General features: G+C 35.0%; 1 protein-coding gene across 1 annotated transcript; it reads left to right on the top strand.

Moving 5' to 3' along the window:
- The first annotated feature begins 3,198 nt into the window (after nucleotides 1–3,198).
- LOC111877812 (uncharacterized) lies at nucleotides 3,199–5,202 on the top strand. The gene is made up of 5 exons (XM_023874318.3): nucleotides 3,199–3,746; nucleotides 4,106–4,244; nucleotides 4,336–4,550; nucleotides 4,652–4,825; nucleotides 4,932–5,202. Exons 1-5 carry the CDS (start codon nucleotides 3,543–3,545, stop codon nucleotides 5,016–5,018), a joined length of 819 nt encoding a protein of 272 aa, XP_023730086.1. The 5' UTR covers nucleotides 3,199–3,542; the 3' UTR covers nucleotides 5,019–5,202.
- Nucleotides 5,203–18,118: the final 12,916 nt, after the last annotated feature.

The following is an 18,118-nucleotide window of genomic DNA, read 5'->3' on the forward strand; positions in this document are numbered from 1 at the left end:
AACTAGATCTCCATCCTTAACTCTATCTCTAATGTAGTGGAATTTCATCTTTATGTGCCTTGACATTCCATGATCTCTAGGTTCTTTAGTCAAAACGAATGCACCTTTGTTATCATAAAATATCTCTAATACATATTTGTTACTCGGAACAACTCTAAGACCACCTATGAACTTTTTGATCCAGGTAGCTTCCTTAGACGCTTCACTTACAACAATATATTAAGACTCCTATTTGGAACTTTTCCAGGTCACCATACCACCATTCAAAATGAATACCCATCCAGACTGTGACTTTGAATCATCTCTATCTATTTAGAAACTTGCACCAATATATCCCTTCACAACAGGCTCTTCTTCACCACCATATACAAGCACCATGTCTTTCGTATTTCTCAAATACCTAAGAATGTTCTTGACAACCGTCCAATGACTTAGTCTTGGATTTTCTTGATATCAACTTACCATGCTCAAAGCATGCGATACATCATGACAAGTACATGTTATAATGTACATGATCAATCCTATAGCTGAAGCATATGGGATACAACTCGTTTTGTCATGTTCATCAATAGAACTAGGACATTAAGACTTGCTCAATTTAACGTTATGACGCATTGGAACAATTTCATTTCTTGGAATTTTCCATATTGAATCCATTCAATACCTTATCCACATATGTACTTTTATTGATTCCTATTAAACGCTTGGATCAATGTTTATAGATTCTTATACACAATGTATATATGTCGCTTTCCCTAGGTCCTTCATAAGAAAACATTTTCCAAGCCAACCTTTTACATTTTAATTTCCAACTTAAGACAATTGGTTCATATGAGTAGTATGTCATCTACATACAACACTAGGAACACAACGACACTTCCACTAGCTTTGACATACATACATGACTCATCTGGACTTCTCGAAAAATCATACTCTTTGACTTTTTTATGGAAGCACAAATTCCAGCTTCATGATACTTGTTTAAGTCCACAGATAGACATTTCAAGCTTAAAAACTCTATTCAGATACTTAGCATGTTCAAACCCTTCAGTTTGTGTTTTGTATACATCCTATAAAAATAATGATGATTTATGTATTATAAACAATTTATCCATCATTATTTTATAATTAACTATTAACTATAGGTAAAAATGTAATTTATTATGTAATTATGAGTTAATTATATGTAAAAAATATAAAATTATTATGTAACCATTAGGTATTCTGTAAAAAAGTAAAATTCAATTAAGGATTATGAATAAATTGAAAATGAATATGAATAAATAGAGTTTTTTTAATCGACAAATACAAATATATAATCTACTTTTAAACTAATATCTAATTTCATTTATTTTTATCTATGTCTACGACGAGACTTAAACTCTCGACTTAAAAAAAACACACCACCTGATACCGTTGGAGTAGAAACTCTTTAGTAAATAGTAGGTACTAACATATAAAAAAATACAATGAATCATTTTTATATATATATATATATATATATATATATATATATATATATATATATATATATATATATATATATATATATATATATATATATAAAGAATACAAAGGATCATTGTTATGCAATGGGTTTTTGTCATAAAAGCCCCCTATTTTACACAAACAAACCGGTTATGCCCAAAGTCGTTTTTTTTGCCACAGATGCCTCAAATAACGGAAAATTGGTTCGATTTTGCCCTTTACCCTGATTTTACCTTCTGGGGCCAATCACCTTTGCCATAGAAGCCCTTATATTTACTTATCACCTCCACCACCACACTTTTCCAACACCACCGCCCTTTGCCACCAGCACCACCATCAGCCACACACAAACCACCACCACCACTACCGTCCATCATCCATCATCACCACCACTACCATCCATCATCCACCATCACCCATCGCCATCATTATCCCTCCATCACAAAAACCCATCATCAGTTCATCACACCACCATCATCTTCTCCACTTAAACATACATGGTTTCTTAACTGAAACACAAACATACACACACATTCAAACAAGAATTCAGAACTCAAAGAAGATTTTCAGAACAACTCAAATAAGGAAATGACTTCGGATTCAGAACTAAAGACAATTCAGAACTCAAACACAATTCAGAATTCAAACACAATTTTGTTTGGAGTTTTTACAGTATGAGAATTGGAGCCATCGGCGATTTGGAACTCAAGTGGGAAAACAATATTGTTTATTGGAGAAGTATAGCAACCCCAAATCAATCGGATCTTCGAGTTGTTCTTGTTTCTAATGGTGCCTTCCAACTGTTCAACAGAATGTCAAGCCCAATCTGATCGGAATTTGTGTGTTTAACGAATCAAGCATTCCGGTATGCAAATGCTCGTATTCTCTGTCCTCTGTTCCTTCTTCCAAATGCTTGCTTCCATATCAACAAACCTGCAAATCCGATTCTTCAATCATAAGCTCGATCATACCTCATTATGCGTTATTTATCCACTTAACGAAATTTTGGAAACAAGATGTTTTTATTCTTGAAACGAAATTTTGGAAACACAATTCAGAACTCAAACAAGAAGAATTCAAACAAAATTTGGGTTTGTTCTTGGAAAACACATACACACACATTCAAAGCAACATGAATCTGGGTTAGAGACACACCAAACCTTCTTCAATTGAATTCAGAACTCAAAGAATTCTAAACGCAAACATACATATACATTCAATCGAGCATCAAGCCCCACCTATTATTGGTGAACAAAATCAGAAGAGGAAGAAGAACCTTCAATCGATTTTGGAGAGTGAGAGAGCTGCAAATTTTTCTTGTTTCTTTGGATCATGTCGATCGAAGAAGCAGACGATGGTGAAGGGAAAAAACGAAGATGGTGGTGAAGGCAGAGAGGGTGTTGAGAAGAAGACCAGGTGGGCTACCGGTCATAGAAGGTAAAATCAGGGTAAATGGCAAAATCAAACCAATTTTCCGATATTTGAGGTATCTATGGCAAAAAAAACAATTTTGGGCATAACCGGTTTTTTTGTGAAAAATTGGGGGTTTTTATGACAAAAACCCTTATGCAATTTGGTAAAGGAAAACCATATTCGACAACAGTCGGTTAAGTGTACGGCTGTTACACAGATTACCTCAAGCTTCCAATTATAAAACAACACGTTTCAGTAAACTATTGCCTATAATAAAAACCATACATAACCTTCACGTCACTTTAACCCAACGCCTAGGGGAACCAGAAGTGGATTGAATATCGAAATTCGATAAAAAGCCAAACCCCTTCTTTGTATGCTTTGCGATCTAGGGAAATCGATACTTATTTTTCGATTGGATGATCAACAAAACTCGAATTCGATCGAATCAGTGAAGAAGCAATTTGGATCGAGGATCAGAAGCCTAGTTTTTTGATGTCCGATTGAAGTGATAAAAGGGCGGAACCCTAATTATTGAAATTATTGGGGCTTTTGTATTTGATTGAATTGAATCGCTGTATGAAAGATATAGGGGGGAGAAGGCGATCATAGAAAACAAAAAACAGAGCTGCACACACAACATGTCTGCGGTGGTGTGCGGGAAAAGATCATCTTTCTTCGAGGATCATACCGTACCTTCTTCATCATCGGCGTCGCCTCCTGCTTCTAAAAGAATCCGTTGCTTTTCTTCTTCGTCCCCTGTGCAATTTTCCTCAGCGACTCCATCGTCGCGGTTTTTCGCACTCGATCGTCTCATCGCGCTGTTCCCTGACATGGATAAGCAGGTTCGTTACTTGTTAATCGGTTCCTTATTCGTATTAGTTCGTTTCTCCTTTCAGAAAGAAGCATCTAGTATATATGTAATTTTATCGTTCTTGTTTCATATAGCTATTCTTGTGTTTCCTTCTCTAAGTAGAAAGATTTCCTTTTGTTGCAGTTTGTGTAGCATTCTTTAATTGTCAACAGAGGAGAAACATATGTTTATACTTATAGTTATAAAAATATAACTTGAATCCAACTCTTTGCAATGGTAGTTTATCTAAAATTGTTTTTTCTCTAGATTGTGTTTCATATAAGAACACTTTTTTCGTTTCTTGAAATACCAGATACTGACAATCAGAATCATATATATAATCTATTTCAGCTTCTTGAAAGAACTCTTAACGAATGTGGTGATGACATTGAAACTGCAATCAAAAGTCTTACTGAGCTACGTTTAGTTTCTGTTGAACATGCTGCCTCTAATGTTGGAAAGGAATCCGAGTATCAAATCCAAGCCAATGGTGTGTCCTTTTGTTCTTTCTATCTTATCTCTTTTAGGTATCTTTAACAATTCTTATGCTACTGCTTACTGTGTATGTATTGATGTTTTAGCTAATGGTGTTGCAAATGGTGAGGCTGTTCTTGTGGAGAATTCATCACCTCAAAAACCACCTGTAGATGGTGCAGATTGGGTTGATCTTTTTGTGAGAGAAATGGTGAGTGCTTCCAACATTGATGATGCTAGAATTCGTGCTTCAAGAGCCCTTGAATTGTTGGAGAAATCTATATGTGAACGTGTTACATCTGAGGCTCATGGTCTTCAACAGGTGGGTTGACTTTAACTTTGACTTTAACTTTAACTTTAACTCCTCTCTTCTCTTTCTCTAGTGTTTGATAATTGAATGATGATGATTTTGTTTATATGTAGGAAAATATGATGATGAAGGAACAACTTCAAGCCCTAATTCAAGAAAACTCTCTGTTGAAAAGAGCTGTTGCAATTCAACATGAAAGACAAAAGGAATTTGAAGATAGGGGGCAAGAGTTGCATAATCTAAAGCAAATGGTATCTCAATACCAAGAACAACTTAGAACTCTTGAGGTATTTTTTTCATTATTTAAAAGAAAAAAAAAAAAAATTTTACTTAATAAAATTTCAAAGGGTTTCTGTCTTTATAATTGATTATGAATTTATGATTGATTCTCAGGTCAACAACTATTCTTTGACCATGCATCTGAAGCAGGCTCAGCAAGGTAGCTCAATTCCAGGGCGATTTCATCCTGATGTTTTTTAATTAATATGGTGAGAGATTTATATTTATACTCTTGAATTTTACTTGGTATTATATAATATATAAAGCCTAATTATGCAAGGCTTATATAATATATAGTTATATACTTACATTGTTTCATCTTTTCAGACTGTATTATTGTATTGTTGTATAACAAAATATATCAATTTCTTGGCTTTTTCATCTACTTATTGAAGATTTTATTTGCTATCTGAATTCTGATTGATTAATTGGAACAAAATGGGAACATGATGACTAGAAAAATAATTAACTCTCAAAAGATAACTGTGTATTATGAAAATAGTAAACATATAATTATGGTTTTTGAAATTACGATTTTCAAAATTGTAATATACTTTTATATGTACTACTACAAAGTAAAATAGTTTGAAGTATAGATTTTCAAATATCTATGTTTTTTTTGAAGCGACTCTTTATACAATGGTGATTTTTTTTTCACAAGTTTCTCTTATTGACTTAGAAAATTATTATATTTTGTTTATTTAAAGTATATGTTTGAAAATCAGAAAATGTATCTTGGAAAATATGTGAAGCGATTACATCTTTGAAATCATTTTGCACAGATAGAAGTACATTGCTTTTGAAATCATATTGCATAAAAGGAAATTTTCGAAATGCTCTTATTATTATATTTTGTCTTTTTAGCCAACTCATTTTAACAATCTTTTAGGTGAAAAATTGTGTTAGTAACTAACCTTTTACGTGAAGAATTATAGCAAAAAAAAAAAAAAATCATATATTTTCCAATCCATTCAACTCATCTGTTTCTTTATTTAATTAAATTAAAAAATGTAAAATATAACAAAACATAACATTTTTATCCCCACAATCAAAATCAAAACCAATAAAATAAGACATAGCATTATCTAATTAAATTAAAAATGTGAATATATTCATTTTCATTGTACAAATTTATATTAAAGCAAAAAACATAAAAATAAAAGGAAATACCACAGGTTATGAATATTTTATGTTTATTCCTCCTAAAATAGACGGGCTGGTATACTCGTTAATGGAGTAAATGTAAGAAGCCGTTCAACTTCATTGCTTGCTAGGAACCATATGCCCGGGGGCCGGGGGTACTCCATTACCAAAACTTTAACCCATTTGGACTCCTTCCTCTCTTACTAGTTGTTTCAAGTAATTTATCTTTCACATGAAAAATTGTCAAACGAAAGATAGAAAATTATTATTAGTTTTTTGGAGTAATTTTATTTGAGGAATGTATTATTTAAAGAAACTTCGCTATAAATAAAATTGTTTTATTAAGTAAAAAACGAATATACGAATTGTTGTATTTAAGATTAATCAGATTTGTTTGTTAACGATCATAACTAATAATTCAAATATTAAGAACTCATAAAAATCATCTTAAATTATTAATGTATATAATGTGTATGTGTTAAACAAGTAGATAATCGTTTCTTATAAAGATTTTTTATAACAACATTATCTTTAACAATCTAGGAATATATATATATATATATATATATATATATATATATATATATATATATATATATATATATATATATATATATATATATATATATATATATATATATATATATATATATAATTTTAAATTTTTAGTTAAAATATTTTAATATTCTACTGTTCGTGAAAATATAATATGTATAATACTCTAACATTATATGTTTTCAGAATATTTCAATATAAAATGTGTTAACAATATTTTTTATAATCTTAATATATATATATATATATATATATATATATATATATATATATATATATATATTATGTTTTTATGAAAAGTAGAATATTAGATTATTTCATTAGAAAAAACTGGTCTCACGGAATCACAAATATTGACACGTCTCAAATGAATGAATATATATATATATATATATATATATATATATATATATATATATATATATATATATATATATATATATATATATATATATATATATATATATATATATATATATATATATATGTTTAGGTTCTATGGAAAACAAACAAACTCTAAAACAACCCTAAAAATTATAAAAATGCATAAAAAAATACTTAGAGATCACAAATTTTTTTTTGAATTTTTTTTATAAAAAATCGCAGGTTTTTGTTAAAATTCGCTGAAGAAAAAATTAAAAAAAAATTCAAAATTTTTTTCACCGATTTTGTATAAAAAGCTGCGATTTTTTCAAAAAAAATTTCAGAAATAAGTTTTGTGATCTCTAAGTATTTTGTTTTTTTTTTTTTTGTATTTTTATGATTTTTAGGATTTTTTGTTTTCCAAATAACCCTTCCCTATATATAAAACAACCACTAAAGGTTAGAAACCATCTAGAAATTATTTTCATTAAGTGTATTTTTATCCATTCCACTAGTAGCTTTATTTAAACGATTGTCTTACTTACAATTCATTATATTCAAAATCAGATCCAAATTTAGATATATTCTCTCTCCTCTCAGTAAGCTTCAATAACACAAATAATTTCTCCTTTTGATTTCTACCACTAGTGATGCGTACCACTGCCAACGACGGCCATGCGACCTTCGACGATTGTCATCACGATCATTGCTCTGGTGAACCATTGCCATCACCCGTAACATCAGTCTTCTACGCCTTCATATATATATATATATATATATATATATATATATATATATATATATATATATATATATATATATATATATATATATATGATTTGTACATTGTCCCCGTTGACCTTCCGACCACCGATCTCTCCAATGCTGCAAAAAATTTAATGTTACATCCCTCAACCTTTCAAATCTGAAGCCAAAGATGCCGGAGAACTCACCAACTGCCGTCAACCTTTTAGATTTGAAGCCAAAGACATACATATTTCTTAGATCCGATGTGTTTGGTGTAATTTCAAGAATAGATCTGGTGTATACAAAACATTTCATGGTGGGTAGTGGTTGTTCCACCACCACATCGAATCTATTTCACTATCATCGCTTCCTCTCCTCAAACTGCTAAAAAAATCACCAACCGTCATCAACCTTCAAATCTGAAGCCAAAGATACACTAATTTCTCAGATATGGTTAGACCTGGTAAGATATGATGTGTTTGGTGCAATTCAAGCATACATATGGTGTATGAAGCATTTCATGGTAGCCAGAAGTGGTTCCACTGTCACATCAGATCTGATATGTATGGTGCTTATAGATATTATATATGTGGTGCTTTCAAGGCGTTTGATGAAATGCTTCACCAGGATTAGGTATGTTTTTAAGCTGTAAGTACTATGAGTGAGAGTCCCGAACTGTTTTATTAAACTGTAAATGAAAGTCTAGAAGTGCTTTATTAAACTATGAATTTATGAGGTAAATACAAGGTGTTTGATGAAACGCCTTAACAAAATAAAGTATGTTTTTAAGTTGTCAATACTGTGAATGAGAGTCCATAACTACTTTAGTAAACCGTGAATGAAATTCTTGAAATATAAGTTTTAAGCTGAGAGTATGGATGTGAATGCATAATTTTTGTGTATGAAACTATGAATTTATTGTATTAAGATGTGAATTTTGTGTTTTAAACTTTGAATTGGATGTATATGCAATTTATTGCTTATATGATATCACCTAATCTACAATAATAATAATAAAGTATATTTGATATCACTAAGATGTCGGATATGCTAACTAACTACGTATATTCTATAATTACAAGATATTACATAAGAGATACATATCATACTGACATAACATTGCAGACTTAACTTCACAATGATGCTTATGAGACGTTGGTGCTGATTGAGTTAGCGCGACTGTTTTACATCTCCCCCAATCTGATGATGTCAAAACCTAAAGTCTTCTTCAAAACAACGTTATAAGTTATTAACATATTCTTCAACTTCTGGATTAACCCAAAAATAGCCAAAGATAGCAAGTTGTTTCTTTCTATTGTTCAGTTCCAACGAGATTAAGAAGTGATAGTTTTGTGTAAGTTTTGCAAAGACATGACACAAAATTATGAGATGAACCAAGTGCTTAGTGAGTTCCTTAGCAAGATCATTTGAGCTCTAGAAGCACATATGCTTAGATTCATCCATGTAGAAGATGCAATGTTCTAGTTGAAGAATCAACATGTGTTGAACTGGATGAACACCTATTGGTAAAGATTTGTGAATAAACTTCGTACCATAGGGAAGTAAGAATCTGATTCCTTTGAAGGTTCTCTTCCGAGACACTGAAGTAGATGCTCAGAATGAGGAAGATTTATTTGAGGTCTTAGGCACTAAGTCAAGATCCTTAACCTTTGTGACGAGTCTCTCTTGAATAAGCCTTAGTTCCTCAACATATTTTCCTTTCTGCTTGTTGATCAACTCAAGCAGCTACATCCATTCACTGTACCCAAAATTCACAAAATCTTGAGAAGATAGAACTTCGGTGTATTGGCCAACAACTTTTCCATTGTCACCATGTCTTGTGATATACACTGTAAGCATTCTTTCAATCTTGGTCTTGGAGCATCTTACTTTTATGATTGGATCAGGATCACTTCTTCTTGTCAGTACATCTCCAAACCTGTTTCAATCAAGTCTGGTAATTGCACTTCCCTGAACATATTTCTCCTTTGAAGCTTTCAAATTGAACTTTTTCAGTCGTTCAATTTGATCAAACAGATGCCAGAGCCAGTAACCACCTTTCGACTCATCTTGGAATTTCTCCTATCATTCATTTGATTAAAGGACTGGATGTTATGTTGTCTAGCATACTCCCTAGGCACTTCGATAGAAACACCCTAATTTGTTTCCATCTCAGAAACTATACACTCTTTACATTTCTTCTTGGAAGGACCAACATCAGGGGTAGTTGTTGCCTTTCTTTTCTTGCTTAGTGGAACATCATCTTTGTTATATTCAATGTCACTTGGTTCCCCTTGAGGAACATGCTGCTCCCCCTCAACATCAACACTAGTAGTATCAGTTTCAGGATATATGGTCTGAATAGGCTACACATCAATAAAATACAAGTCTTTACAATAGACTTCTTCATTAACATCTGATTGATCAAGAGTCTCAGAAATGTCCTCAAGTTCCACAATTCCATGGCTATAACTGAAAGTCTAGAGAGAGAGAGAGAGAGAGAGATCCACAAAGTGGGGGCCTCCCAAGGCTACAGGCATAGAATCAATCCTATCAATATGCTTCCTGTGACCGGGAACCTGTCGGGTATAAATTTCAGAACTAATATTCCAGGACTGACATTCATCCATTCATTGAATCAACCCCTCGCATTTGAGTCTGATTACTGCCAAACATGCGGAAAAGAACTCAAACACATCAATCATGAATTTCCACAAATTCTAAATCCCTAAGATGTACCAGAAACGTTTAATAAACCCTTGAATCCCTGAAACGCCATTTGCAACCTACGTTCCTATGATCAAAGATGGTAAATCCAAGAGTTTTCACATTTTCCTCTAATCCTTATCAACTCAGGTGTACCCCCAACTGGAAAATCACTCGAGACATTCACAAAGAAATTCATGATTCGAGACTTCATAACCAATACCCAACCTTGATAACCAAGCCCCTAATAACATTTTGTGAACCAACGAGATTTACATTGTGACACTTTGCAGATACTTTCTGATGCACGACTGATACTCCTAACTACCCTTAACTGCTCACTTCATCCAAACCAGCTGAGTCGTGAGTCTCCTGAATCAACGTGCCAACACCAAAAGTACCACAAGCAGAAGAAAAAAACAATCATGATCACTGGTCCCATAGCCTATGTCTGGAATACCCCTACCAGGTCCTCAACATAGGTCTGGATTGCCTCCGAGCCCACATCATGAGTCTGGAATGTTCTCGATATTACACCGTTCTTGTTGACATTACATCATTCGCCCAACACCCCATGGCCTAAAGATACTCACCTCATTCCATCTCCTTGCAGGGACCTAATCAACGTCCCTGTCAACGCTAACGAGCACAACCATGCCATAATCTTGTCATGCATAATTCCTTTCACAGAACAAACTTCTACCGAAGAAAAACCCTATGGAGTCATGGTCGCACACGACCCAAGAATAGGATAAACGGTCATACTCTTGATCCAATTCAAATTCTATAACCCAAAAAGAACCATGCGTATAATTTGAACCAAGTGCTCCAATGCTATCTTGTCCAGCCTACCTACACCCCTCTCGACAATATATAATGAATTTACCACAATGCACACCCTTAGGGAACTCATAACCTCATCTAAAAGGGGAAGAAATACCAGAGTTCTATCGGAATGAAAAACCTCCATCATTAACAAAAGACGTCCTTATGAACGATCGAGACAATACCCCATACCTTGATTGAGACTGAACAGATTCCACCAATACGCAACTAGATCGATAAAACTTCCAAGGTGATCCTGAATGCTACCAAAACCTAAGCCTGCTACGAACCAAAATTCCACACTACCATTGAGGGTAAACATACCCAGAGACCAAAGGAACATAAACCATACTGAACTTGATGATAGGTTGACACATCCACTGAACTTCAACTGTCACAACTTGAAACTTTCGGAGAACCTCCGTTGAATGATGAACGAAACGACCAATAATCGAGAACACATTGACATCAGATCTAATGAACCAAAACCCACGCGGAGCTGAATGTAACTAACTCTGAAACTGATTTCCTGATCGATCTCTGCCCAAGCTAGACTATAAATAGAAATCCATACAACAAGCAGGCAATTCCCTCAACAACTGATACTCAACCTGATTGATCCTAGCGTCTCCTCATCTATTCATTGGCACCCCCAAAAGGAACCCATAGCTACAACGAGTTCCATGACCAACTACTTTCTGCTGGGAGATAACTCATGTATCTCCTTAACACATACATCCAATCGCCACTTACTCTATACCGCTGCCTCGACCTAATCTTGAACCAAGATTCCACATACCCATACCGCAGATCCCTATGAGCCATTCTTCCAATATCACGAATTTGGATAGAACGATAATCCTCCAAGCAGAATACCCAGTTCCCCCCACCCCCCACACTTAGGGTTCGAACTACCACCTATTGGTATTGAGACCAAACCATAACCCATACTAGCTCAACCAGGAACAAACCGTCCTTGACCCATTGGAATGCATAACACACTCAAGATGATCTTCCAGATAAGGACCAATCGACTCCCAAGAGAATTCTGGATTTCAACTGAAGACCTATGAAAATTTCAAATCATAACCACTTGGAATTAAGGAATTCCTGCATTACATAAGCAAAACACCAACTTAATATCCAAGACATAAATTCTTCTCCTGCAATCCAGACCGACGATCCGGTACCTGACCTGCCTATATCCAAAGAACACAGACCCTTGATCGCATCACAAAATATCCATCCTCTTGCACACTCCCACGCTGACATACTATCGCCAAACACCGCGATCAACAGGCCCCATGTAGGGTTTACATCCTAACTGTGACAGTCACCTCTAAGACCTACTCATAATAATACTCCCAATACCTTCTTAACAATGGAGCAACCGAACTAAAAAACTTCCTAGGATTCCCCCACCACCTCCCCTGCCATTAGCTACTGAAGAACCTCTACTAATGTCAGCTAACCACTTCATGAATACAATTACATGCAACAAAGCTTAAATAATCTTTCAACTAAAGGACTCAACCCTACAACGGTTGGACTCAAACAAGAGATGCGCAATAGGTCCAAGTCCTTCATTCTTAGATTATTTAACTTTCATAGCAGGTAATCTAATGTATTCATTTGATAGTTAACTCATATCAATATGAGTCACACAAAGCACAAAGCAAACAACATTCAAGCAGAGAAGCCGACTGGCACTAAAACACACTAAAATGAGGCAGATCCTCATACGAAATTCTTGATCTCTAAATCCCAGCATCTCGGGTTTAACCCAAAAACAATGTTTTATAATTTTTTTCCTGTTATTGTGCAAAAAAACCATAATCGAGATTGTCAAGATCCCGATCTTGATTGTAGAATTGTATGTTCTTAAGATCCCACCTCTAGATAAACGATACATATTGTATAAGGATTGAGTTAGTTTGTCATAAGATAGCATTTGAGACCATGGAATCAAGATCGCGATCATAAGATCGAAACCGATATTAACATTCCATCAAAATCTAAATTCAATCATTACACAATAGGTTCGTATCCATTTACACTCTATTTTTTCCCCACTTTTTAAGCTTCAAAGGACTAAAAGGGTAAGGTAAAAGCAATAGAATTTTTCCCCTCCTTTCAGCCACTTAAGAAATCTATCACACCCTAAAAAACTTTTTTTTTTTTTTTGAGAAAATCTATACCTTTTGCCCACCATGAAACTTAACCTTCAACCTATTAAGGAATGAAACATTTCCATTATCCTTGATAATACTAGTCTAAAGGTGCTTTGGTAAACCTTTCATAACTTGTGAATGATCAGTTGATCATTACATTAAGATGCATATTTTATGTTTCAAACTTATATGTGTCATTTTTATAGATCTTAGGATCGTATAACAATCTTACAAAATCGAAAACAATACTACATAAAATTATGATCTTGACGACATTGGTAATCATCATAAAAAGCTCAAACTACGATATAAATTTAATTTTAAAAATATAGTAATAAATTAAATGTGGCCATCGATCACATGTTTTACCTAATTCACATGAATAGCTTTAATATTGTGTGAGCTGAGTTTTGGTACAGGGAGAGGTTCCATAAGAGAAAGGTAAACTTGCATTTTTGTGGTCCATGTACAATTTGGATCGGTACGCGACATAATTCATGAAAGCTCCATATATTTTTTGTAGGCTTTTATATTGAAAAAATAATACTTAAAAACTAAATATGTAGATTTTTCTCAATATTTAATTTATTAGTCTTTATTTCAGGGATTGACTAACATGCGCTTGTTTAATCAAAATACTTATTTATTTGATCTTCAAGTAGGTTTTGCAAATGTATCAGATTTTCATTTTGTCCATACACCCTATACATATATATTCGACTGACATTAAACTAAAGCAAATAATTAAAAAATATAAGTAATAAATCACAAAAAGATAAACAGTCAATATGCAATTAATTTCTTAACATAATTTGGAATTAATTAATATTAAATCAAATCTTTTAGTTTCTTGATGTATAATCCAGAATCCAAAGCAGATACATTGATCTCACAAAAGTGAAATCAAATGAAAGCTGAAGAACCCAAGAAACCAAGAAAAACAAACCAAAACTAACAAGCTTCTTCTGGTATTGATGTTCTCTCTATCTTCCCACAGCTTTATTGAACCGCAAAGATTTGATATAAAACCAAAGATCGAGTAGATCAAAACCCATGCAGTTCAAGAAAGCCGTGGAAGAATAGAAAGAGCACCATTTGTATGGCTGTTTGCAGACCTTTCGATTCTTCTTCTTCTTCTTCCTCTCGGAAACCCTAATTAGGGTTCTTTAAAACACATAGTGAAACAAAGAGTATGATAAAGAAAGAAGGGTTGCAGGCTAGAGAAAGTGAGAAAGGGTGAGTATTTATAGGAGAATGGAGGTCTTTTTACCACCAATCCCGAGAAGAATAAGGTATAATATTAAACTGCTGATACGGTGATACCCCATACCCTTTTTAAACTAACTAACCCCTTTATTTATATTTATTTTTATGATTTTATTTGTTTTACTTTTATATTTATTATTATTATTATTCTCTCTAATTTATTTATAATAAAAAAAGTAATCTTGTCATGTCGTCTTTAATAATTTAAGTTATTATTTTATTATTTCATAAAGTTTTTACTTTTTAGCCCGTCATTGTCTTTGATGGCCAGGTGGTTGGAGATTGAAAAGGGAGTAGAGTTCGTTATGGTCCAAGTGAATTATTGCAATTCACAATTTTACGTTATGTGATAATTATTACCCTTTGGCTAATTAAAAAAGCTTCTCAATTTAATTTTTCCTAAAGTATATGCTGCTGAATACAAAAAAGATAGTTTGATTTTGGACAGATTCAAACTTGGGGCTGATTTGGGAGAGAAATGGCAGTGGGAGTGGTCCAAACTGATTAGAAGGGGAGAGGAATCTGAATTGGCTGAGTTGTTGTATCAGGTTGAGAATTTCAGCTTCTCACATGATGCATGGATCTATATAGCTAGTTGGCAAAGGTAGAGGGCTTTAATACTTCACTAATTTTTTTGTTGGGTTTTGCTAAAATTTAATTGTTTTTTTATGGAGGGTCTTTAAAAATCAAATTCCTACCACCGATAACCTGTTAAAGCGTGGAAAATTTGTCCTCTCGGATCTATGCGTGTTTTGGTGGATGCAGCGAGATTCAGTTGATCATCTTTGGTGTTCGTTGGTTTCTAAACCTCCTTCAAACATCAATAAGTCCATGGCATTGATTTTTGCTTTTCCAAACCAAGATGTGAAGTTTGGACTTGTTTTTATTAGATATTATTATATTATTTTTATCTGTATATATTTTGTATATTCTCGGGCATACCCTCGTTGTGCTATTCGGCCCATGCTCTCTCCTTGTCCTTATATATATTGTTTTTAATGAGAAGATATCAGATTCTTGGAAAATATTTGTTTAGGTAACCGATAGGATTAGAGCAATTATCAAATCTTGTCCTAATCTCTCACTCTCTACTTCCTTTATTTTTCGTCTTTAAAACGCTACACCAGACAACGATTTCTCCCTGCCAGGCCCTCCCCTTTTTGTATATCGATGTAACACCTGTTTCCCCATTTTGATCAGTCGAAGACTTAACGATGTCAAAGTTAAGGTTTTGGGGAAACACCTTATGCTACGATGTGGCAGGTTGATGGCCACGGTGTGGCCATGTAACTTAGATGAAGAACGCACTTGATGGGCAACACGACGTGGTTGCTGCAACAACCCAAGCCTATGAAGTTTAGGGTTTCCTCCGTATTTAATGGTTTGATCTTAAGGGATACGTTATTTTCTTCAGCCTCCACCCTTCCAACTCGAAACCATAGCCTCCATACTTGTTTGTGAGCTTGTCCTTTTGATTTTGTGAAGCTTGTGGGAGAAGGAACTCTTTGTTGGTGCAAGGAAGCAAGGATCTAACTTAGATCCATTATCTTCTTCAGATTTCGGAGTCCATGAAGGTATAAATTTCATACCTTGACCTTTGTTCTTCTATATCTAAGTTTATGCTTATTGTGGTTGGTTTTGGTCCCTTCTATGGATCTTCTTGGAGTTGAGGAACTCTAGAGCTTGTTATGGCTCTCTTATGGATTTTGGAACTCTGATGTCGGTGTAGTGGTGATAGAAGCAGTACAATCCTTGCTAAAGTGCCCTGACTTGCCGTACTTGTAGCAGCCCGAACCACCCGCCCTGCAAACCTCATCATGCGACCTGCCGCATTTGCCGCAACGACTGCGACCCTGCTGGCCCTTCGACTTAGAGTCGAAACCCTTGGGTTTCTTCACTGAAACCCCAACTGTTTGCCCAGGCTTTGCCTTCCTCTTCATATGTGCTTCAGGTCAATCTCCCGCTCTTGTGCCCTAGTTATCATATCATCCTGTGTCGGGAAGGCAGAAAAACTAACGAACTCCCTGATGTCTGATTTCAGCATATCATCGTATCGGGCCTTCCTTATCTCCTCATCAGCTATATATTAGGGCACCAAAAATACCCTTTCCTTGAAGTTGGCGGTGATCTCCGCCACAGTCTCAGTCATCTGTATCATATCAAGAAACTCTCTGGTTAGCTGCTGCACCTCAACAGTCGGGGCTCCAAAGGCATAGCCGACCCCTCCCACCAATCCCGGGCTCGCTCCCTCAAACATCCTATAGCAAACCTGACCTTTGACCCCTCAGGGAAAAAAATCGTCATTTGAGCACACTCGATGCCGGCTATCCAACGCCTGGTTGCGATGGGGTCCTTCACCCCAAAGAAATATGGTGCCCCACATCCTCTGAAATCCTTGAAGGAGAGTGTGCGGGCCCCGGACAGGCTAGCGACCGGATCAACCCCGAAGATCCGAAGACGATCCTCCATCAACTCCATGATACCTTCCTTGATCGACCCAAACATCACAGGGGTCGCATCAAGGATGCCTCTCGTAATCTCAGATGCAATGAACTCTCAGAAACCTTCATCAATTGGTCCGGAGCCCGTGCCCAAACCAGATCCATATCCTGAACCTCCCGCTCCATGACGTGTCATCACCATACTGAAAGATAACCACATAAAAAATTAGCATACACACGAGAAGGTTCATACTCTCGAGTTTCCCAGATTCATTATGGTCTTCCTAACATCGGGTATAAATCCTATACTTTCAGTAGTACGGGCTCAATACTATCTTCCACACCTATTTATACCCTCCTCAAGTACTACCCGACTCCTCCAAGTCACTCTTTCCAGCTAATACACTCTCATCCTATTAGGCGTCCTATGCACCAAACATCTCATAGGGACTCCCTAAGACTCCCCTCTTTGCTATCAGCTACAAAAGGAACTTCTACAGGTACTACCTAACTACTACATGAATACAGTTACATACTACTGATACCAGATAATTCATCGAATGCACTACAAGAAAAATACCCTTTAATGACGCGCAAACAATGACACTCGCTGATTTACAATACCCATTTTTGTGTGACCTTAAAAATAATGTCAGCCTTCCAAAATCTGAAGGATAGTGGACACGTATTTTTGCGTGCCTTAAAATTAATGTCAAATGCACAGAAAAATACAAACACGGAGGGCACTTGTTTTAAATGTATGTCGTCTAGAAATGTCGCTTTATATTTTTTTTATCAAACACGCGTTTTTAAAGGCGGAAAATGAAATCCTGTAAAATTCTAAAATTTTGAAGTGCCTGCTTCTTCACTTTTTCCTCTAGATCTCCCTTCTCTCTACAAACCCTAAGGCATCACCACCTCCCTTCTCTCTAGGACGTGCTGGAGTTTTATTTTATTCAAATCTTCCATTTCTCTCATTTTCTCTCAACCCAGTACATGCAAGGGTTTTTGGTTGTGATCGACCAGTGGTGAAAGGATTCAGGCCTAGCTCCCTATCCATTCCTTCGCTTCTCATAAAAATCGA

This window comes from Lactuca sativa, chromosome 7 (assembly GCF_002870075.4).
Source record: "Lactuca sativa cultivar Salinas chromosome 7, Lsat_Salinas_v11, whole genome shotgun sequence".
Lineage (NCBI taxonomy): Eukaryota > Viridiplantae > Streptophyta > Magnoliopsida > Asterales > Asteraceae > Lactuca > Lactuca sativa.